The following is a 20,280-nucleotide window of genomic DNA, read 5'->3' as shown; positions in this document are numbered from 1 at the left end:
AGGTTCTATTGGCACATGGTAGCTCGCACAAAATCCACAGCACACCACAGTGCGCTATTCTTAATCCGTCGCCTACATGAGCCTTATAGCTGGCCTTCGCCAATTGTTATTCGATGCCGAACCTGCAACGAAGCTTTATGCCCTCCAAAGTTCTAGCATTAATGCTCTCTCTTGGATCTCGTGGCCTTTTAGGGTACACAGACTCGCACAGTGAACTGAGCGGGGCTCATCGTATGACGAAAAGTCTGAACGAATGTCGTGACTGATGGTTCTTTCTGGACATGATATCCAATGCTTATACCATTATAAGCTTCCACAGCATCGAGCCAGATCGCCTTTTGACTAAAGCCCCAAGAGAAAAAAAATAATTCCACATAAAAAAACGTCTTGTATTTGATAGAGAAATTCATTCATTCCGTCAACAGCTGCTCAGCAAACTGTCCACGATCTACATGGTATATCATAACTCATAACATCCATCACTTAAGAAGTCTCCAAGAACCAGTCTCAGCCCAGATTCGCGCATACCACTGATGCAGCTCCGTCACCCATGGAGGCATAGGTCCCTTGTTCCCCGCAACCTTACCCTCACTAGAGAACAAAACGCTCTTGAGCCTCAGCTCAACCTCCTCATGCGCCTTGTCGATAGTAGCGCTGATCTGGAAAAGACCATCAGACGGGCGAAGAGGTTGGTTGCGCGGTGAGTCGCCGCAGCGCACGGTGATGGAAGTAGGAGTCTTCTCGACGACTTCGAAATGATCCGTGATAATGGCGCCTTTGTCGTAGGTGCTTGTGGCGAGTTGCTCGCTATCCCAGAGCTGCTGTTCAGTCTCGGGACCTCGGTGCTTGAAATCAGCATATCGACGCTGAATAGCGAAGCCTAAATCGGTGAGCGATAACTCAACTCATCTGAGGTAAGGGTTACTTACCCCAACCGCTCCAAACTCCACGACAGAACTCAAGAGTCAAGTCACTGTTATTCTGAAGCAACTCGGGACGAATCTTGCTGAAGGGAATGCGCTTGATGACGACATCTTGAGTAGTAGGGTTACCGTTTGGATTAGCCCTTCTGAAGAGTCGAGAAGACCAGATGGGGTCGTTGGCGGGGAGCGGGGAGATGACGGGGTTTTGAGAAGCGAGGTACGCGGCGGCTGTGGATGTGCCCAACAAGCCCGTGAAGACTGTTTTTCTGGCCAAGCGGAAGATGCCCATTTTGAGGTATGAGTGATTTGAGCGACGGGAGTGAGGTGAAGTGAAGATTTCAGGTTGAGAGATAAGAAGCGCGTTAATTTTCGGGTGGATAATTCATGCTCGTAGGTGGGTAAATATCCACTTTTTGATTGGTCGGGAGTAAATGCATCATGCGACCAGCTGCATTATTGTGCATAAATGTGGCTGGGAATAGCATGAAATCACATGCTCTCAATCCAATGATCTATCATGCATTTCACTATCATATCATAGGTGCTACCAAGTTTCCTACTTTCCGAGGAAATTTAATTGCTACTCCCCTACTTCGTATGGATCGTCTAAATACCTCCCATCTAGCAGTTCAATGTGCATAATTTTATGCTTCAGCCATTATCTACTCCCATCTGCCCTGCTCATTAAACTTGACCAAGTTCCCACTCAGCAGCGCATGCTGAAGCGCCCGGCCAATGTTCATGACCTGCATACCGCCCTCAATAGGCAAAGGCACAGGTTTGTCCTTCAATACCGCATCCGTAAACTCATTGGCCTCCAGCGCAAAAGCATCTTCAAATCGCTGCCAATATTCAGGCTGGACTTCATGACGAATTCCAAGCTTGTCCGCAAGAACCACATTGTTAGCCTTGGGAACAACATTAACCGAGATCTTGCCAGTCTTTCCAGTGATTTCGGTACAGACATCGTGACCGTGGGCTTGAGTTCGAGAGCAGTAGAAGTAAGCGATTTTGCCGCCCCAGAATTCGACTACGCCGACTGCATTGTCGACGTCGTTGAGGTCTTTGAGCTCAGGGTGGTGCTGGAGAGTACCGGTTGCCCAGCATGCTTTGGGGATAGGATTACCGAGGTACCAGAGTGACAAGTCGATGTCGTGGATTGCGCAGTCCACGAAAATGCCGCCGTTGCGAGAGGCATAGCGAACGAAGAAGCCAGTTTCGTCGAGTAGATCACAAGTATTGGATCGAACCATGAAAGGTTCGCCGATAGCTTTGTCGTTGTAGATCTTGTGAGCTGCATCACGATAAGAAGCGTCAAATCGACGAGAGAAGCCAGCCATGATCTTGAGCTGAGGATTCTTCTTCGCTGCGTCAACGACAGTCTGAGCCTGTCACGGGGGGTCAGCAAAGTCTCAGTATAAAACAAATGGGCGACACATACCTCGGTCATGTCAGTGCTCAAAGGTTTCTCGCAAAGGACATGCAGTCCCTTGTCAATGGCAGCAAGAGACTGGCTGGAGTGCACATCGGTACTGGTAGATATCCAGACAGCTTGAAGTCCAGAATGATTGAGCATCTCATCGTAGTTGTCATAGACAGAGATGTTGAACTCCTTGTACTCTTCGCTCTCCTGAGCCCACTTGACTTCGTGCTCCATTGAGCTGCATACTGCGACAACTCGAGCGCGAGGTACCCTATACAACAGAGTGTGGACGTGTCGCTTGCCCTGGTTATAATAAGTAAAATAGATGTGAAGTAGAAAGGAATGTTTACCATGCGGCCAAGGCCAACAACCGCGATATTGAGTGTTTGAGACATGGTGTAAGGTGAGAGCAATAGAAAAGGTTGGGAGACGACTTTGTTGGGCTGGGTTGAGTGAGGATGTTGAGAATGGTGAGAATATGGAAGAAGAAATCACCTCTTTATACCTATCTAACTCTCCTCTTTACACCCATCCTATAAGAGTTTATACTCATCTTGCGAACTATCTCCGAATACCTCGTCTTCATAGACATTATCATTTCAGACGAATTCAAGATTACTTATTCGAGGATGTGTCGCCGATATTTCGCGCCCAGCTACCGTATCAGGAAAAGCCGCGGCTTGAGATGCTCGATCAGGTAATAGAGATTCTTGTGAGCTAGCCCAAGTAGGCAGGCCTTGGCGAGAACGCCCAAGATTGCCGAATTTGATTCGATGGCCTCCTACAGAGAAGTCGGAATGATACTTCGTTGCGATCACCAAAATAGACCGTCAATGGTCACACTGGAATATGTTGACTGAAATAGAACTCTACGTAGTTGAAGAAATCATCCATCGTCGTATGTTTTACTATGGCGGGCCTAAGGATTAGGCCGATGGCCTCGGCCCATTCCCTCCTGTAGTAATTCTTGTTGCCTAGGTTTAGGCACTACCACAATCCTCAAATATGCCCAAATATATACATTCCCAAAATTCCGTGGAAGTCCAACCCTCACCAAGTGCACTTGACCTTGGTAGGCAAATACACCCTCCCAATAGCAGGATACCCATCCTTAGCAACACAGCCCGAATGCTCAGTCATCTTCAGCGTATAACATACTTTCCCTCCAGGACCCTTCCAGTGCGATCGCATCTTCTTGACATCAACACAAACTTCCTGAGACTTAGACCACTCGCAGTTATAGAAGTTCGCACATCCATCGCCAGGGTAGCCGAGGACGTAAGCGCTGCATTCGCGGCATCTGTTCTGTCGATACGAATGCCTACTCGTGGGATATAGGGAGTTATGACTTGGAGGAAATCCCATTTCTCTTTTTGATTGTCTGGGAAATGGCCTTGGTCGCAGCCGGATTGGATGGACATGTCGTTTTCTGCTAAGGTGATGTTGGGGGAGAGTTCGAAGGATGATGTGTCAGTGACATTGGGTACGGTGGCGCTGAGGGAGTGCCCAACGAGAGCAAGTGAGCTCAGAGCGCTGGAGAAGTGCTGAAGAAGCATGATAGCTTAGTCAATCTCTTTAGGAAGAAGGTTAGACTTGGAAGAGTTCGGATGAGGATGAGTTGAGATGGAAGTTGGCACAGAAAGATTAGAAATGTCTGGACTTTTTTATACATGGAAGTGGCAGATTAATGCACCAGAGGCTCTGGATCAGATGTCATTATACGTAAATGCCTCTCCACAACATAGTAGGATGGGTCTCTATTCTAAGCTTACATCCATAACACGAGAAAGACAGGTGATTATTGTTGCGATGAAAACTCTGCATTTGCAAGCGGAAAGGGGCACGATCATCGGTCGCATGATTTCATGTAAGTCCATTGGCCTATTACCGTAGTGGCTGCTCCAAGATGGGCAGGTCGCTTATGGAAGAATGAGGCTGCAAGTCAACTGCAATAAGCTGCATTCTTTCACTATTGGAAGGAGTTGCGACGAGGATGTAACATGTCACAGGCAACCGACCTTTCATGTTAAATGGTTGGTTGAAAGCCTTCCCTTCAAATTTCCGAAAGGGTGTATCAACACAACAGAACGCACAGGGGGGATATCAGCGAATACGACATGACTTCTTCTCTAACCAATGAGACTCAACCTGATCCGAGCAAACCCGCTATGACTTACAATATCGCTCTTTCAACGCTTTAGGCAACGGCCAAGCCTGACAGCCCTTAAACATCTCGACCGTCTTCTTGAGTGCTTCTTGTTCCCATGGATCAGTGAAATAACTCCCGTACATTTGAATAGCTAGAATGGCATTTACTAGACCAGGTTGAGTATCGGGATGTTGGACCGCGGTGCCACAGACTTGGAGGACTAGGTTTCGCACTTCGCCTTCGGCTTTGCGGTATGCGGCGCGGACATCCTCGGCTCGTCTTAGCGAGTTAGTGGAGGTGGTGAGGAAGGTAGGGGACGGCTTACGAGAGGAGAGGTGACTCTGCGGTGAGAATCATCTTTGCTATCATCATGTGTTGCATGCCTGTGAGGGCGATCGGTGAAGCATACCACATCGTTGGGAACACTTCTCCCAAGACACGGTCTGGTGGTCGATAGAGAATAGGTTCAAAACGGCCGGTCACATATTGGTCGAGGTATTCCTCCTGCTCTTTGAGTTTGTCTGCGCATCGAGTCATTAGCAAGTGAACCTTGTAAGAGCTGGGAGACTACCCACGCCATCCACTCTCCGACTTATCGTCAAACAGCCACTTAGTAACCTGACTCGTATGGAAGACGATCCTATTCGCTGGCGATATATCTGACCACTCAGCAGGTGGTTCAACCATCTGCGCAGGGTATCCTTTTCGAAGAGCATAGTATACTTCTTGTCGCAAAGCAACCCAGTAAGAAGCGATGAGTAGCTCTCGACGGTTAATAAGATCATCTGATGTTAGACTTCGTAAAACAGCGTTCAAGATAGCAAGGAAGTTTACACCTTCGTCTATCCGTGTATCGAGAGCTGGATCATCATCTTCTTCGTCATCAAGCTCTTCAAAGTGACGTAGGATGACGGCTGTTGTGACGATTAACTCTCGAGTTTCTCCATCTTCCGTGGTATGGAAGTCTTTAAGAACGGGAATGCACTTGAGCATGTACTCAACTGCCGAATGTGAACTGAGATTCGGTAATGGTTGGCCGCGATATACAATTCCTCGGAGTGTCTTGTACTTTTCGACGCGGCATAAATGCCGTGCTGACATTGCCAGGATAGCATTGAGCAGTGGGGGATATCGCCGAGCTCGCTCTGGAACGACGAGTTGATATCGCCTCTGCGGATCAACTAGATCGAACTGGAAAGTCAGCATCAACATTCCGAGTTAGTGTTGCGGAACCCACCCAATGTGACAACTCCTCGATGAAGTATCGTAAGAGGCATGCTTCTTGAACGCCTTCTAATGGCAGATCTCTTTGATGCGGTGGTTCGAGGGCATGTAACAGGCCGCCCCAAGATGGACCACGTTGAGATAGTGCTAAAGGGTGTTGAGATGGCTGGACTTGGAAAGACGGAATAGCTGGACCTTGTGGTAGCTGCTCACGGACAGGTGGCTGGCTAGTTGCTGGATGGAAATAGGATGAACCTTCTGGTCCAAGGCTAAGAGGCCCACTCGAAGTTTGGCCATCTTCTAAATGGGGACCGCTCCTCGTGGTTGTCGACGATGAAGCCTCGTCTGCCAAGGCGATTCTCTGAGTTGAGCGTCGAGAGCTTGTTTGTAGACGGACTAGTGCACAATTAGTTCTCTATTATCCAAGCACATCATCTGAATATCTTCGAGAACGGATGATTCCTTACACTCTTTGGCACTACTATTCACCCAGCTCTGAGATCCTGAGAACTTGGCATCGTATTTTGCCGAAGAGCCATGTCTGAATTGCCGATTTCGCCCCAATCGGACACACTCTAGTCCTTTCTTGAGACATCGTGTACATACAGCCTCATCACCAGCACCTAGGACCTTGAGTTAGACTTCACGCTCGTTTTTTTCATGCTTTCAGGGTCTTTCGACTGAAGTGGACCGACATTTGAGATGCTTGCCTAAAATGGTCAAAATGGTCAATAAGCATTAGTGATGCGGCTGTCCGATGAGCCTGTTTCTTACTTTTGCATTCTGAACATGGGTTTTTAGGTACTGGCATGCTGTTGCAGCTTGACTAGTGTATTTGATCTCATGGAAGAACGGAGTAGGAATCGGCGACATCTGATGTTAGGAGCGGGGTTGGCAAATCGTCGCCGATACATTCCCGAAACGGTAATCAATCGACGCTAGGTTAAATCTGGATGCTCACTCATTGCATGAAGACTTACTGTCTCAAGAACTATAGAAAGTATTTTTATTAACTAAAATAAAATGCCAATCTTGGAATATTTCAGGCTGCGCGTCTTTCAGGCTGCTATAAGGGACGATGAGGGCCACATGAAGTTTTCAGTGGTGGGTGAAGCACGAAATTGTTCTCTGCCAATATCAGCTACTTAGATGATTGCCGGCCATAAGGTTAAACTTTAGGCTGCTAACACAGGTGATGAGGATATATATATAAACTTCTACCCAAAAGCTTCCACGATCTGCCAACATCAGAATCCAGCCATGGGAGGGGATTCTATCTGCTAGCTCGTCGCCTGCTATCAGAACTCAGTCAAAGTCCTGTCCTGGACCAAGCAATGGAGGCGACTTTAAGCAGGGGATATCTAGACGCTGCTCAACAGGCTTCCCAATCTTTTGCTTCCTTACGACAGCTATGCTCACGCATTGTCTGCCACGAAAATACGAACTGTATTGACAGAGCACTTTCTGTCTTTTTGTACTGATACACACTATCTCCACGCTTGTTAGCTAACAAGGCCTTGAAGTAACACCCACACGCTCTGGTCTAGAGAAGCTATACTGGACCCAGAGGGGTGCAATTGGTGCCCTAGGACACTCAGACTTCGACCCGGCAATCCATGGTCTGCTGGATTTCTTGAGAGGAGAAAAGGCAGCGATAGCCCTGTTGCCGCTTCTCACATTGGCCTGTGTTTATCTCTTAATACCTTGACTGAGATCACATCTGATCATCAGAGACCTTGTGTGGTATCTGTTGTTTCTGGTAGGATCGAGTGGAACGATTCTAGATTTGATTGTGTCTGTAACCGCATGCTCAATGGGCTCTACGGACGCACCAGGGTGTATCCATGTAAACAACGATCATAAGCTGTCTACCTGTCAGCGAAGACGCCAAAATAAAGCTCGTCTTGGCCGAGATTGACCGACTGTGGAGAAGTACCCCAGGTCTTTCCGCACGTTAAAATCCTTTCTATCGGGCCGTTTATGCCATGACCATATGGGGTTGACAAGGTATGCTTCATTGTGACATTGAAGATCGGGACATGTTCCGTTGAAGACTTAGCCTCGCCTTGGCTTTCTAGGCAAGCAGCCTAACAAAGGATAAAGACAATATTTCTATCCGTACCGGTCAGCCAATGAACCACTATTACGGCATCACTACCGATATTTCAGCAAAGCACGAGATAGTTTGGAGATCCAGGCAATGGACTATGGCCAAATTAGGCAGTTTTGAACACCCCCATGTCTTCATCTACCGGTCAACGTTCTCTCCCCCGCATTTTCTCTCAAAATTCCCTCGACCGTTCCAAATCATCGGTTCATCGACCACTCCATCGAATGTGGAGTCAAACCCTGTCATGACGTCTAGTCTGGGGATGGTGCTTAAACTTGAAGAATTAAGCAAATTCTTAGCGCACAATCGTAACGAAGTTACCCCATTCAGCAACTCTAACCACCCAAAATCTCAGAGAAGCAAATGTCATGATTTATCACCAGTTGCTGATCGGCAGTCTATAAAGACAAGCTTTTCCTCACAATGGACTTCAATGCTTCACTGGCGCTGAACTACACCATGCCAAACATGTTCTCTCAATTTGTCGGCGCTTTCGCCCTCTTCACTGCGCTTCCTTTCGCGCGGGCTGCTCCCAGTCATGGCAGGCAGTGTTCGACTTCGCGCACGGAGCATAAGCACAGATTGTTTGTACTCACGGATATAAGCAATGAGCCTGATGATCAGATGAGTCTGGTTCGGTTGTTGACCTACGCCAATGAGATCGACATTCAGGGCATATCTGTGACGACTTCGACGTGGATGCCTGATAAGATTGACTATGAGTCTGTCGTTGGCGTTTTGGATGGTTATAAGAAGGTTGTGAAAAACCTTAACGCCAATGTTCCATCTCACGCGCCTTATCCTTCGTACAAGTATCTTCTCGACCGAGTTCACAAGGGTCATCCTGTCTATGGACGAAAATCACTCAACATGAGTCTGAGCGACGGTGCGAAAGCGCTTGTCAAGGCTGCTGACAAGGCGAGCGTCGACGATCCTCTGACAGTTTCTGTTTGGGGAGGATCTGCGATTTTGGCCGAGGCTCTTCAGCATGTTTCCCGCACCCGAAGTGAAGATGCCGTTGACGCGTTTGTCGAGAAACTACGCGTTTACGCCATCTCTGACCAGGACGATACCGGCATCTGGATCCGCCTTCGTTACCCTCAACTCTTCTACGTTGTCTCCCTCCACGGCTTCAGCGAATACACTGTCGCAGCATGGAATGGTATCTCAGGCGAAGAGTACCGTAATTTCGATCATGGCGGCCCAGACTCTAGCATTGTCTCCAATGACTGGCTCGAGAAGAACATTCGCCTCGGTCCTCTGGGATCCCATTACCTCAACTGGTCTTTCATCATGGAGGGCGACACACCCGCTTTCTTGCCTCTTGTCCAGAATGGTTTGGGCGATGTAAACCATCCTGAGTGGGGTAGCTGGGGCGGTCGTTATACCCTCCTCGACCATACGAACCAGTCGCGCGTCTACGCAGATACAAGCGACTACGTCGTTGGTGCCAACGGCAAGGCCTTTACCAGCAAGTTTGCAACTATCTGGAGATGGAGACAAGATTACCAATTCGACTTTGCTGCTCGTATGAAGTGGACTGTCAACTCTAAGTACTCCGAGAACAACCATCAGCCTGTCGCCATCGTCAACGGCTCTTGTGGTACTGCCCCGTTGAAGCTCAAGTACAAGCCTGGCGGCAGCGTTATTCTCGATGCTTCAGACAGCTGGGATCCCGATGGTGATGAGCTCAAATACGATTGGTTCCACTACCGCGAGCCTGGTGGCGCATACGGACGAGGCCTGGAAGGCTTCGACCCTTCGTTAAAGATGAAGCCAATCTTGACGCCCAAGAGCCCGAATGTCAACATCACAAGCATCAATGATGATGGCAGCGCGGTGAAGCTGGAGACTGCCAAGAGTCTGAACGATGTAAGTCAACTCTTCAATGACAATACGAATAGATGCTAACTTGCATGTAGACTATGCACATTATTCTTGCTCTCCGCGATGCGACAGAGAAGCCTCTCGCTACCTACAGGAGAATCATTCTTGAAGCCAAATAGTCGGGATAACTATGCTTAGTATCATAATAGTACACAATAGGATTTAATTTTACGTTGTATAATCTACAAAGAATGTGATTTTTATGAGCCGTCTCCCAGCCCTTGTTACACTCAGCTGCCTACCTCTTCACAATGACGACCAGCCGAACGTCCCGATACTGCCAGAGCCTGATTAGCAAGGTCGTGACGACAGCTATATTAATAACATCCCTGTCCCTCTTGACAGCCCCGGGCATCCCACCAGGTAGCCCACTAACATAGAAGCATCAAATGACGCACCCCATGTTAACACCCGCACTACACTTCAGCGGAGAAAAACCATACAAGTAATGGGCTCCTGGAAAGATTACATCCAGTTCGTTGTAAGGATCAGGCTGAAAGAGAAGCCGGAATACTGCCCGTGCCTTTGTGCAAGGTATCTGATATCACATTACTCTCCTCCTATCCGCCTACTTGTCTATTATGTGATCATTGCTAATTAGCCTTCACAGATCTTGCATATAGGGCTCTTAAGTATTCGCTTTGAGGTTATGAATAACCTTGTTTGCTATTTTAATGAGATGTTTGTGCGCTTGACGGCCATCAACTCCACCTCCCTTCTTTTATCCAGATAATGGTGTCGTCGACTTTAACCCTTCCATCCCCAGTCTGGGGTTTACTAATCGCACAGCAGCTATCAGCGAGATAGATATACACTGGCCCGGGTAGTGAAGATCATCGCACACTCTATAATCGTTCATTGATACGCTTCTCCTTACCCTACCAACCTTACCCTAGGTTTAGTAACCTGACCCTGGTCGCCGGCTAATATTGATATCAGACCATATTTGATGGAACACTGCAAGTGTAAATGTAAGTGTAAGTATGTGTTTTGATCTGGTTCATAGAATTATAAATAAAGGCTCTTGTTTATTCCTACGGAGCTTGCATCCTCATCACAACCAATTCACTTTGTCTGCTTGTCTCTTTCTTCGAGATGATGCTCATTTCCGCTCTCATCGTCGCAGTTGCGCTCTTCCAGCTGCCAGCCGCTGCTGAGACTTTCAACCAGCCCTCTATCTTTCAAGACCTACCCGATGTTGATTTGATCCGCGTTGATGATGCGTACTACTACTCCACTTCGACCTTCCACTACTCCCCAGGTGCCCCTATCTTGAGGTCCTATGACCTAGTCAATTGGGAATACCTCTCCCATTCCATTCCATCCTTCGACTTCAACGACCCCAAGTTCAACTTGACAAAAGGAAGGGTGTACAACGGTGGAGTGTACGCTTCTTCACTTCGATACCACAAATCACAGAAGAAGTTCTACTGGCTCGGCTGCATCCAGAAGAATGGAAAGACCTACGTTTACACTGCCCCCAAGATTGAAGGGCCCTGGACGAAAGCATCGACTATCTCGAATTATTGCTTGTACGATGCCGGTCTTCTCATCGATGATGATGACACTATCTACGTCTCGTCTGGACAATGGACTCCCAACGGTGCCGAGTCTCAGACTTGGATCTCGAAACTAGACGACTACCTACAAGTTGAGAAGAAAGAGTCTGTCTTCAAATCTAACGAGGAGCTCGGATACATCGAAGGTTCTCGCTTCTACAAGATCAACGGTACTTACTTCCTTTGGTTGACGAACCCAGGTGTCGGCAGAGGTCAGATCATTGTCAAGTCCAGTGTTGATGTCTGGGGCCCGTATCACTCGTGGCACCGTGTACTCAAGAACAACGGAAAGCCTATCGAGGGTAGTGGATCGCCTCATCAAGGTGCTTTCGTCGAGACACCCGAAGGTGACTATTGGTACATGGCCTTTGTGGAGCTCGGAACAAGCGGACGGTTCCCTGTTGTTGCACCCCTGGAATGGGATGAGGAGGGCTGGCCCAATGTTGATATTGACAGTAACGGCAACTGGAAGAGTTCTTACAATTATCCATTACCAAGACGAAATGTCGAACCTGTTGAAGGAGCATTCGAGTTCAAGGGATCAAAACTCCCACCTCGTTTCGAGTGGAACCATGATCCGAACAACGAGAAATGGACCACTGGACCAGAAGGGCTGATATTGCATACAGCTACTGTCACTGATGACTTCTTCTCAGCGCAGAACACACTGACGCATAGCATTCTTGGCCCGCAGTCTAATGTCACGATTGAGCTTGACTATTCCTCCATGGCAGACGGGGATCGTGCGGGTCTGGCGTCACTAAGATATGATGCTGGCTGGATCGGAATCGCCAAAGATGGTGGTTCAACAACACTCCAAATGGTTGACAATTCTGAAATGGATCCTTCTAATAACTTTGTCACTGTCTCTAAAGGTAAAGTCATTACAAGCAGGTCTATCTCCGGTGGAAAGATCTGGCTGCGCTGCCAAATCTCAACGGTGTCCCCTAATCACTCAACCTTCTTTTATACCATGCAGTACCCACCTGCCGGTCATACCCACCTACCGGTCAGCGAAAAAAAAAATCCCCCATACATAATGCACTTTTTTAACCTCATGGGAAAACCGTAATAAAAATAGTAAAAATAAGTTTATCTCTAGAATTCAGATCAAAATTGAATCTATTTTAATATTTTCTAGGCCTTTTAACCTCTCGGCCTGTGCGGGTGCGTACGACACCTAATTCTTCCTTCCCTGAATTTGACCTCTCATCTTCTTCCATCCCTCCCACCTCGATCACATCCTCAATAACATCCACCTCTTCAATTGCTTCGTTTGGCTCTGAAATGGTGTCACTAGTCGCTAGAGCCTCTGCTAGCGTCATAAATTTCTTAATGGGGTTCGGTATCGCCTTTCTCTTCTTGCCTCTACTCAACCGGCCGACTTCCTCCTCTAAACTGGCCACTCTTGAGCTTAGGGACGCGATCTTTGACTCTTGTGCTTCAAATCCTTTTGATATCACAGAATACCTCCTTCTGGTAGAGGGGCTCTTGTTCTTCCCCAGGTCTCTGATGTGACGGCTGGTCTTTGGCGTATTATCAGAGTCGACTTGCCCGTCTCTGTGGCCGTCTGATCCAGGCGTCGTTTCCTTCTTGTCTGGTTGGATTTCGGCATGTATGAGCGCTTTCCGTCGTGAAATCGGCCAGTTCCCAGTTACTCTCCAGCCTGAAAGGATGTTTTTCTTCGTCATACCCACTTCCCTGGCTTTGGCATAGGCCTTAATGAAGTTGACCTTATCCACGGGCGCAGAATCCGTCAGGCTTGCCAGTTTTTGGAGCTCTTTTCGATATGCAGCCTTGGATGCGTTGAAAACACCATTATCCAGTGGCTGTAGGCCATGAGAGCAATGTGCAGGCAGGTAACAGCAATACACGTTATTCAAAAAACACGTGGCCATCCACTCATCCTGGATTTTCAGTCAGCGGTATTTCTGATCGAGAACAGGTAGACACCCACAGATACATGGCTCCCATGGCCATCTAATATGATGAGCCTTGCATCAGACTCATCTGCTGGCTGGGTTTGGGGCAGATAAACCTCTTTGAGCCACTCGAGCGCGATATGGTTGTCTGTCCAGCCGTTATCGGACGTGATATAATACCAGTCGGCGATCTTGTTAAACTCATCAATGAACCACTGCTTCTGAAGTTCTTTGCCCTTGAAGATAATTCCCGGCTTTAGAAGACGGCCATCTGCAGTGACGGCTTCGATAAAACTAGTCCAAGTGCGGGACTGCGAGCCTTTGAGGAAGGCCTTCCTCCTGGAATCGCTACTGCCAATTACCAAGGAATCCAAACCTAGATTTGCAATTTATCGGTAAGTCTTGTATCAGAAGTGGTCAGTACTCACCAAATCCAGCCATGATACCGCCCTCGTCAACATTAACCGTGTTCTCAGGCTTGATCCAGCCATATTCGCTCTCCCGGATATCAAAGTACCAATTGACGGCCATCGGGGTAAAAGAATTAAACCTTGCAGCTTCCTGGCGTTTTCCTACCTTCGTATTGATCTCTGGATGGCGTTTAATAAACCTGGCTAGCCAGTGTACACCGATAGGCCTTTCCCGGCCCTGCTGTCTCAACAGGGCAGCTACCGTGGCGCGAACTTGACTGTGGGAAGGAGCATAGCCCAATGCCTCTTGTCGAAGTATCCATGTAACTAATCTAGCCTCTTGGGATTTGTATAACAACTGGGCAGGTTGGGTGGCCTCGGACTTTGACGGTAGGCCTCTTAGTCGGTCAGACAGAGTGGTTTGGGGCATTCCATGCTTCTGGGCGGCCTGGTGCTGCGAGAGGTGATTATCTGTAACATCCAGTATAGCTTCAATGACATCATTCTCTGTATAAGGCTGTTGAGGCATTTTCAAGGCGATTAAAGGAAGCTGCTATAGATAAAAGTTTGATGAAATTTTGGGGAGGCTGGGTGATGAAGGAGACATTTGAGAAATTTTACACTAGTGTCATGCGACCAAACTGCTTGTGTAAAATACAAATGAATATGCCAATATGAAACAGCATGAAACTCTCAGTAAGACACAATCTGTTCCATGTAAATAACTTCAATTTTGGCCAAGGACTGTGCAAGTGAAGTTTGACATTTTGTATGGGGAATTCTTTTTTTCGCTGACCGGTAGGTGGGTATGACCGGCAGGTGGGTACTGCATGGTAGCACGGATGGCAAGACTTTTGTTAAGCTTGGACAGGAGCATGTTACGAAGCAGGGCGGGGTTTGGTTCACTGGTACTCGACATGGCCTCTTCAACTTTGCGACCAAGAAGAGCGGCGGGCATGTTGTCATCAAGAAGTTTGACATTCGTCTTAGTTGATTACCGGAATATTTCCCCAGATCACGATGCGTGTTACTCTCAAGTGGCGGAGCTATTGAGTCACGCATATGCAGTTTAGGAGAAATCACACATGAGCGCCAGAACAGACAATCCTAAGTAGACGTTGATTAAGCAAGCAATTAGATCAACAGTGATAGTTAAATAGCAATTTGATACAATGAAATGATTTCCCCAAAGCCTCACAGAAGACGCCAAAGTTGCAATGTACATATCAAAATGATGGGGTCGTCAATAATAGAAGCTTAGCGGCAAGCCTTGGACGAGGCACACAGTAATTCGATGACAGCCTCGGTGTATTGCGTAAAATAAAGCTGACCAACTTTTTGAGCGTCAGCCTGACTCAGCCACGTTGATCGATTGGGCCATCATCCGATCATGCCAATAGGACAGACACGCATGGATGCTCAGCACAGCCCAGTTGTAATTGAACTAATCTTCCACGACAAATCCTAACACGTACCCATTCTCTCTTTCTGTTACCTTACTCTTTGATACTTCTTTACTCTTTTCTTTGATAACAATAAACCTCTATCCAATGGCCAACACCCTCCCGCCCGAACTTCTCAGCAAGGTGTTTGAGAGCATCAGCCCTTTCGACAATCAGAGACCCACCGTCATTTCGTGTCTAATTGTCAACCAAGAATGGCATGATGTTGCTCTTCGCTTCCTCTATAAAGACCTAGTGTTATTTTGTGGCCCTCAGTTGGATCTCTTCACAGCATGTCATAATCGGCGGGCCGTTTCTTCTCTGACACGATCTTTAACCCTCTACATAAGTCGACCGGGCGAATTACCGGGAAGTGCTTTCAACGAAGCTCAAAATCGATTCCTTCAATTGGCGACGCATGTCATTCCGCGTATGAACAATCTTCGGTCTCTCTCTGTCGCGCGCCATCACCGGGTCCCGTTTTGTTGGATTAAAAAGTCAATTGTTTCGATCATTCTGAGAAGCATTCCACCAAGTTGCACTAGTCTAGAGCTTGCTTTGGGGACGTCGGATATGAATGATATCGATGGACCTGAAGACGACTCTATACATCTTTGCGAGGATTTGCGCTCCCTGCTGCCCCGTATGCACCATGTCCACATCGATATGAGCTCTCTATGCGATGCACTGTTTGGCACTTGGGACTCAGATGAGTGTTTTCACCCCACCGCACTACCAAATCTTCGGAGCCTTCATATTCCTTGCGTGGGCATGCAGAACAAGACACCGTGCTTAGAGAGACACCGGCAGGACCAGTGGTCACTCTGGAATTCCATCATTCCGGCTCTGCAGCTTGTAGTTGAGCTGCCAGACACCGCTGATGCAGATATAACCGTCTTGGGGTCAGTGGCGCCGTTGAGCTCTTACAAGCTGGATATATACACGACGCTGTTGCGCTGCCACATAAAAAGAGGGCGGACGACAACTTGGGCATTTCCAACTACCAAACATCTCGTGAAAGAGGAGATAGAGGGGGAGAGGTGGAAAATGCAGCTTGTCTATATACGTTTGTACCACGAGACGTATATGACGCAGAGAAAATGGATCTACATGTTGGCTGGGGGACGACCATGGAGAATACTGAACTCAGGTTCAAGACTGCCTGTACCTTGGAGTAACAGTGCAGAATGGATGCCAGACGAGAAACTTGGTATTATGACTTGGGAGAAGTGGACGAAGGGGAACCCAGGTGAAGTGCCCATGCTGCTAAAGAATGAGGAAGTTGCGGGAATGCGGCTTATAGATGCAGAGGAACGTGAGGGCCATGAAGAGGTTTGTTTGGCGGAGAAGACGCCGGCTGGGTTTGTGAGACCAAGTCGCTGGTCCCGAAGCCAGCTTTTCAGAGCAGACTAACAATAGAGCCATGTTTCTTGAGCACTTTGGAAATGTGACGATGCTAGCTTGTGGAAGTTTCGGGGCCAAAATTGAAAAGAATATAGGATTTATGCTAAGAACTGTCTATAAAATGAACTAGGAATCATAACGGAAACCAAGAAACAACCCCAAACGAACTAATGCCTCCGAAGATTTGTCTCAACGTTTTAGTTGCTAAGGACAGGTGACTGTCCATCCCACTCACTGCTCTCAGCTGCATCAACCAGCCACTTCCCAACAGTCCCCCTAGTAATCTTGGGCATCCAAGCACAGCCCTTTCCATCATCAGGCCAGACCTTAACAGGCTGAGCCTCACCCTCCGCAAGCATAACCGGTCGAGAAAGAACAAAAGTCAAACCACTCTCTCGTACCATACGGTCAACTTCGTTATGATCCTTGAGGCCAATACCCATGCTTCCATGGCTAAAGATCATCTTGCCAGGAAGATTCATCGAGCGCCACGATGAGCCAGCACCTTGTGCTGAGTTCACAACAATCTTTGGGGAGATGTTTGTTTGGGCGATAGCAGCGAGGAGAGCGCGCATGCTAACAGCCATGAAATCGGGTGTGGTATCAGGGTGAAGAGCTGCGAAAGGCGACTCTGTAACTCTGACTTGGGCGAGAGCTGAGATGACTACTTGGGGAGGTTGAGGAGTTGTAAGAGCCTTGACGATGTCTGACTCTGAAGTTGGTGTACCCTGAACGAGGGTGAGGTTGGAATGAGAGGGGAGTTTGGCGGAGTTTGTGTTGCGGACAAGGGCAGTGACTGTGTGGCCTCGAGAGAGAGCTTCTTGGACAGCCAAGGACCCGTTGCGGCCTGTTCCGCCAATGAAGAGGAAGTGCATCTTGAAGTGGTTTTTGGTGGAGAAGCGGTAGTTGGTGTTGAGTGGGGTAGATCTGCGTAGATCACAGATGCCAAGCAAGGATGATGGTGATGAGGCGCTGATAGTATGACACAGAGAGGTATAGAAATCGTTTGCAAAGGTTGCTTGCAGAAGATGAATATGAATGTGAGTGAATTGATGAGTAAAACCAACTGCGTGTCGCATCCTTAGCCTTTATAGCAAATCCCCTTTCCATTCCTCCCTCCACACCCGGCCGAGACATTCGGTCCCGGTATTCTCGGCCGGGCGGTTGGTACGGCTATGCGAAAACCGCGCCACAGCTTAGAAATCAGCACTAACGAGTCCGAGAATGATTCTGCATTAGGGCGGGCGCATGAATAAGCGATCTAGCCTATCAAAGGGTCTATTAGTCAATCCAGAGAGGTTGTTAGCCTAAGGAAGAGGCTGTGCTGACTGTAAGCCGGCCGAGAAAGGATGCGTTATCGGCCGGATGGATTGACTCGGCCGATACGTGAGGGGTTTTGACAAAGATAATTGGTTGAGACGGATGTGAGCGGCACGATTGTGTGAGAATGAAGGGATTTTTAGGAAAAGACCGACGCTGAGCAAATTACCGGAGGATGAGGAGAGTTTAATTTGAGGATGGTGAGAGGATTGGGGAGGAGGGTGGTTGAGGGGGTTGTGTATATATAGGAGGCCATGGGCGAGGTGGCAATGATCAGAAACTCATCAATCATACCAACACTCCTGCCCTCTCTTAGAACACCATAACAAAACATCACTTCACTATATACATCTTCAACTTCAATCTCTATCTCTATCTCTATTCTTCTTTTTATACAACAACAACATGTCATTCCCTAAAGTCGCCATCATCGGAGCAGGCCTCTCAGGTCTCGCCCTAGCCCTCGCCCTTCACCAACAAGGCATAGAGTCTATCGCCTACGAACAACAAAGTGCCCCCCTCGACATCGGCGGTGCAATCATGCTATCCCCCAACTCCCTCCGCGCCCTCGACAAGCTCGGTGTCTTTGAACGCATGCTCCCCAAGTCCTACAAATTCCAGGACTTGTACTTTTACTCCCAAGACGATAAACTCGTTGACGTTTTTGAGTTTGGCAATAAAGATAAATACGGTTACTCTGGTATTCGTGTTTATCGCTTCGAACTCATTAACATTCTTCTTGATCTTGTTCGTGAGGCGGGTATCAAGGTTGAGTATGGGAGAAAGTTTGAGAGTATTGTTAGTGAGACAGAGGATAGCGTTACGTGGCGCTTTACAGATGGGAGTGAAGAGACGGCTAGTCTTCTTGTCGGCGCGGATGGCATTCACTCTCGTGTGAGAAAGTATCTCCATCCGGAACTTGAACCAAAGTTCACGAACATGATTGGAGTCACAGCTGCTGTTCCTGCGAAGCAACTCAAGCTAGAGAACAATGAGTATAAGCTACCAGCTACTTTCATGCACGACAAGCGCGGCGCTTTCGTCATTGCACCGCAGTTGGCAGATGGTTCGGAAGTTCTTATTGGAAAGCAGAAGATGTTTGTTGGTGAAGATCCAGGTCGTGATGCTTGGAAGGCTATGAACTCTGATAAGACGTGGTGCGTTGACTTTTTGCGCGAAGGAAACGAGGATTTCCCCGCCATCGTCGCAAACTCCACCTCAGAGATTTCACCTGACAGGGTCAACCTTTGGCCGTTTTATCTTCTCCCCAAGCTTGAGACTTGGGCATCAAGTGACAAGCACGGTCGAGTCGCTATTCTCGGCGACGCAGCCCATGCCATTCCTCCCACCGCCGGTCAGGGTGTGAATCAGGCATTCGAGGATGTTTACACCTTTGCTGGCGTTCTTGGTCAGCTGAAGGGGAAGTACAGTGAGGGTATTAGTGATGCTCTTGAGCGATGGCAGAAGGGAAGACAGGAGCGTGTTGACAAGATCATTGAGTTGAACAATGAGATTAACAAGAGGAGGATGCCTAAGCAGGCTGATGTTGAGACTAAGCCTTTTGATATTGATTGGCTTTACTCTGTTGATTTGGATGAGATGGTGGGACAGTTTGTTGGTGGTAATTAAAAGAGGTGACTTGGGTTTATGAGTTCTTGGACGAATGGAAACAAGGTGTAGTACTGGGACAGCAAGAGATAGTAACGAAGTGTATTCATATGCATCTTTCATTTATCATCCTGACAGCTCGTTTATCCAGCTACTTCAACTGTAACTCACTGCAGCACCTTTTCCAGGCTATTAATAAATAGACTGTACTTACCCCCTAATCAACACACAGTTAAGCGTTTGTGCATTTGTGCGTATTCCCAACCCTCAGATCTGGCACGATCCATAGCTTGCTCAAACATGTACCGATCCTGAGTACTATCAAGGTCCAATCGTGGATATATTGGCTCCTGAGACAGTGTTGTTATATGGTCTCTCCACTTGAAGATCTGGACATTTGTTACAATAGTCACAGCCCCAAACTTCTCCCAAGACCCATCAGAATTATCCCGCAAGCAGTCGTTTAGTTGGTCGGCGGCCAGGTTCCAAGATAGATCCGAGGTAAGCCAGGTGCTAATAAATCAATCATTATGAAGTTCATCTAAGCGAAGGCCAAGAGTGACCATAGATGGTGTTTAGTGTCAATTCGATCATATAACCTCAGACTTCAAGTCATAGAAAGGGGCCAAGCATTGGAACGTTCCGACTTCCATTGTGTTGGGACGAATAGCAGATGAACACCTGTACGCCAAGGCTTTGTTGGTTCTTATACATGTCTTCTGGCAACGCCGCACTTCTGCATCAAACAGTCTTAGTGACCCACTGACCATGCTCGTTACCAATTTTGACTCAATTGCGCCAGCTATCCTCTATGGGCTCGCCTCACTCTGGCCCCAATGCTCTTACGCCGTGCTTATAATGATACCAAATAAGGAAACCTTTGCAAACGCAAGTAGGGC

The 20,280-nt window shown here is 47.9% G+C and overlaps 9 protein-coding genes across 9 annotated transcripts; 4 read left to right on the top strand and 5 right to left on the bottom strand.

Moving 5' to 3' along the window:
* Positions 1–152: 152 nt before the first annotated feature.
* BKA55DRAFT_559281 (uncharacterized protein) lies at positions 153–1,333 on the bottom strand. Its single transcript, XM_046191952.1, has 2 exons — positions 930–1,333; positions 153–880 (listed from the first exon to the last, which is right to left on the bottom strand). The coding sequence occupies exons 1-2, from the start codon at positions 1,210–1,212 to the stop codon at positions 480–482; spliced, it is 684 nt and encodes a 227-aa protein (XP_046054348.1). The 5' UTR covers positions 1,213–1,333; the 3' UTR covers positions 153–479.
* Positions 1,334–1,585: 252 nt separating this feature from the next.
* Positions 1,586–2,741, bottom strand: BKA55DRAFT_503430 (uncharacterized protein; the record flags this gene model as incomplete). Its single annotated transcript, XM_046187009.1, has 3 exons — positions 1,586–2,311; positions 2,365–2,649; positions 2,697–2,741. 3 exons carry the CDS (start codon positions 2,739–2,741, stop codon positions 1,586–1,588), a joined length of 1,056 nt encoding a protein of 351 aa, XP_046054347.1.
* A 622-nt stretch (positions 2,742–3,363) lies between these two features.
* Positions 3,364–4,063, bottom strand: BKA55DRAFT_559279 (uncharacterized protein). The gene has a single exon (XM_046191951.1). The coding sequence runs from the start codon at positions 3,900–3,902 to the stop codon at positions 3,489–3,491; it is 414 nt and encodes a 137-aa protein (XP_046054346.1). The 5' UTR covers positions 3,903–4,063; the 3' UTR covers positions 3,364–3,488.
* Positions 4,064–4,419: 356 nt separating this feature from the next.
* Positions 4,420–6,588, bottom strand: BKA55DRAFT_559278 (uncharacterized protein). Its single transcript, XM_046191950.1, has 7 exons — positions 6,494–6,588; positions 6,415–6,429; positions 6,187–6,342; positions 5,733–6,115; positions 5,071–5,686; positions 4,821–5,016; positions 4,420–4,774 (listed from the first exon to the last, which is right to left on the bottom strand). The coding sequence occupies exons 1-7, from the start codon at positions 6,528–6,530 to the stop codon at positions 4,513–4,515; spliced, it is 1,665 nt and encodes a 554-aa protein (XP_046054345.1). The 5' UTR covers positions 6,531–6,588; the 3' UTR covers positions 4,420–4,512.
* A 1,700-nt stretch (positions 6,589–8,288) lies between these two features.
* BKA55DRAFT_590837 (uncharacterized protein) lies at positions 8,289–9,835 on the top strand (the record flags this gene model as incomplete). The annotated part of the gene is made up of 2 exons (XM_046195149.1): positions 8,289–9,701; positions 9,752–9,835. The coding sequence occupies 2 exons, from the start codon at positions 8,289–8,291 to the stop codon at positions 9,833–9,835; spliced, it is 1,497 nt and encodes a 498-aa protein (XP_046054344.1).
* Positions 9,836–10,811: 976 nt separating this feature from the next.
* Positions 10,812–12,347, top strand: BKA55DRAFT_686078 (putative endo xylanase; the record flags this gene model as incomplete). The annotated part of the gene is made up of 1 exon (XM_046198893.1): positions 10,812–12,347. The coding sequence occupies one exon, from the start codon at positions 10,812–10,814 to the stop codon at positions 12,345–12,347; it is 1,536 nt and encodes a 511-aa protein (XP_046054343.1).
* Positions 12,348–15,051: 2,704 nt separating this feature from the next.
* On the top strand, positions 15,052–16,548 carry BKA55DRAFT_559270 (uncharacterized protein). The gene has a single exon (XM_046191949.1). The coding sequence runs from the start codon at positions 15,158–15,160 to the stop codon at positions 16,460–16,462; it is 1,305 nt and encodes a 434-aa protein (XP_046054342.1). The 5' UTR covers positions 15,052–15,157; the 3' UTR covers positions 16,463–16,548.
* Positions 16,549–16,610: 62 nt separating this feature from the next.
* On the bottom strand, positions 16,611–17,341 carry BKA55DRAFT_559269 (uncharacterized protein). The gene has a single exon (XM_046191948.1). It carries the CDS (start codon positions 17,326–17,328, stop codon positions 16,651–16,653), a length of 678 nt encoding a protein of 225 aa, XP_046054341.1. The 5' UTR covers positions 17,329–17,341; the 3' UTR covers positions 16,611–16,650.
* Positions 17,342–18,178: 837 nt separating this feature from the next.
* Positions 18,179–19,402, top strand: BKA55DRAFT_719163 (uncharacterized protein; the record flags this gene model as incomplete). The annotated part of the gene is made up of 1 exon (XM_046200956.1): positions 18,179–19,402. One exon carries the CDS (start codon positions 18,179–18,181, stop codon positions 19,400–19,402), a length of 1,224 nt encoding a protein of 407 aa, XP_046054340.1.
* Between the last annotated feature and the right edge of the window lie 878 nt (positions 19,403–20,280).

This window comes from Fusarium redolens (assembly GCF_020744475.1).
Source record: "Fusarium redolens strain MPI-CAGE-AT-0023 chromosome Unknown BKA55scaffold_3, whole genome shotgun sequence".
Lineage (NCBI taxonomy): Eukaryota > Fungi > Ascomycota > Sordariomycetes > Hypocreales > Nectriaceae > Fusarium > Fusarium redolens.
This window is presented reverse-complemented; position numbering and strand designations above follow the sequence as displayed.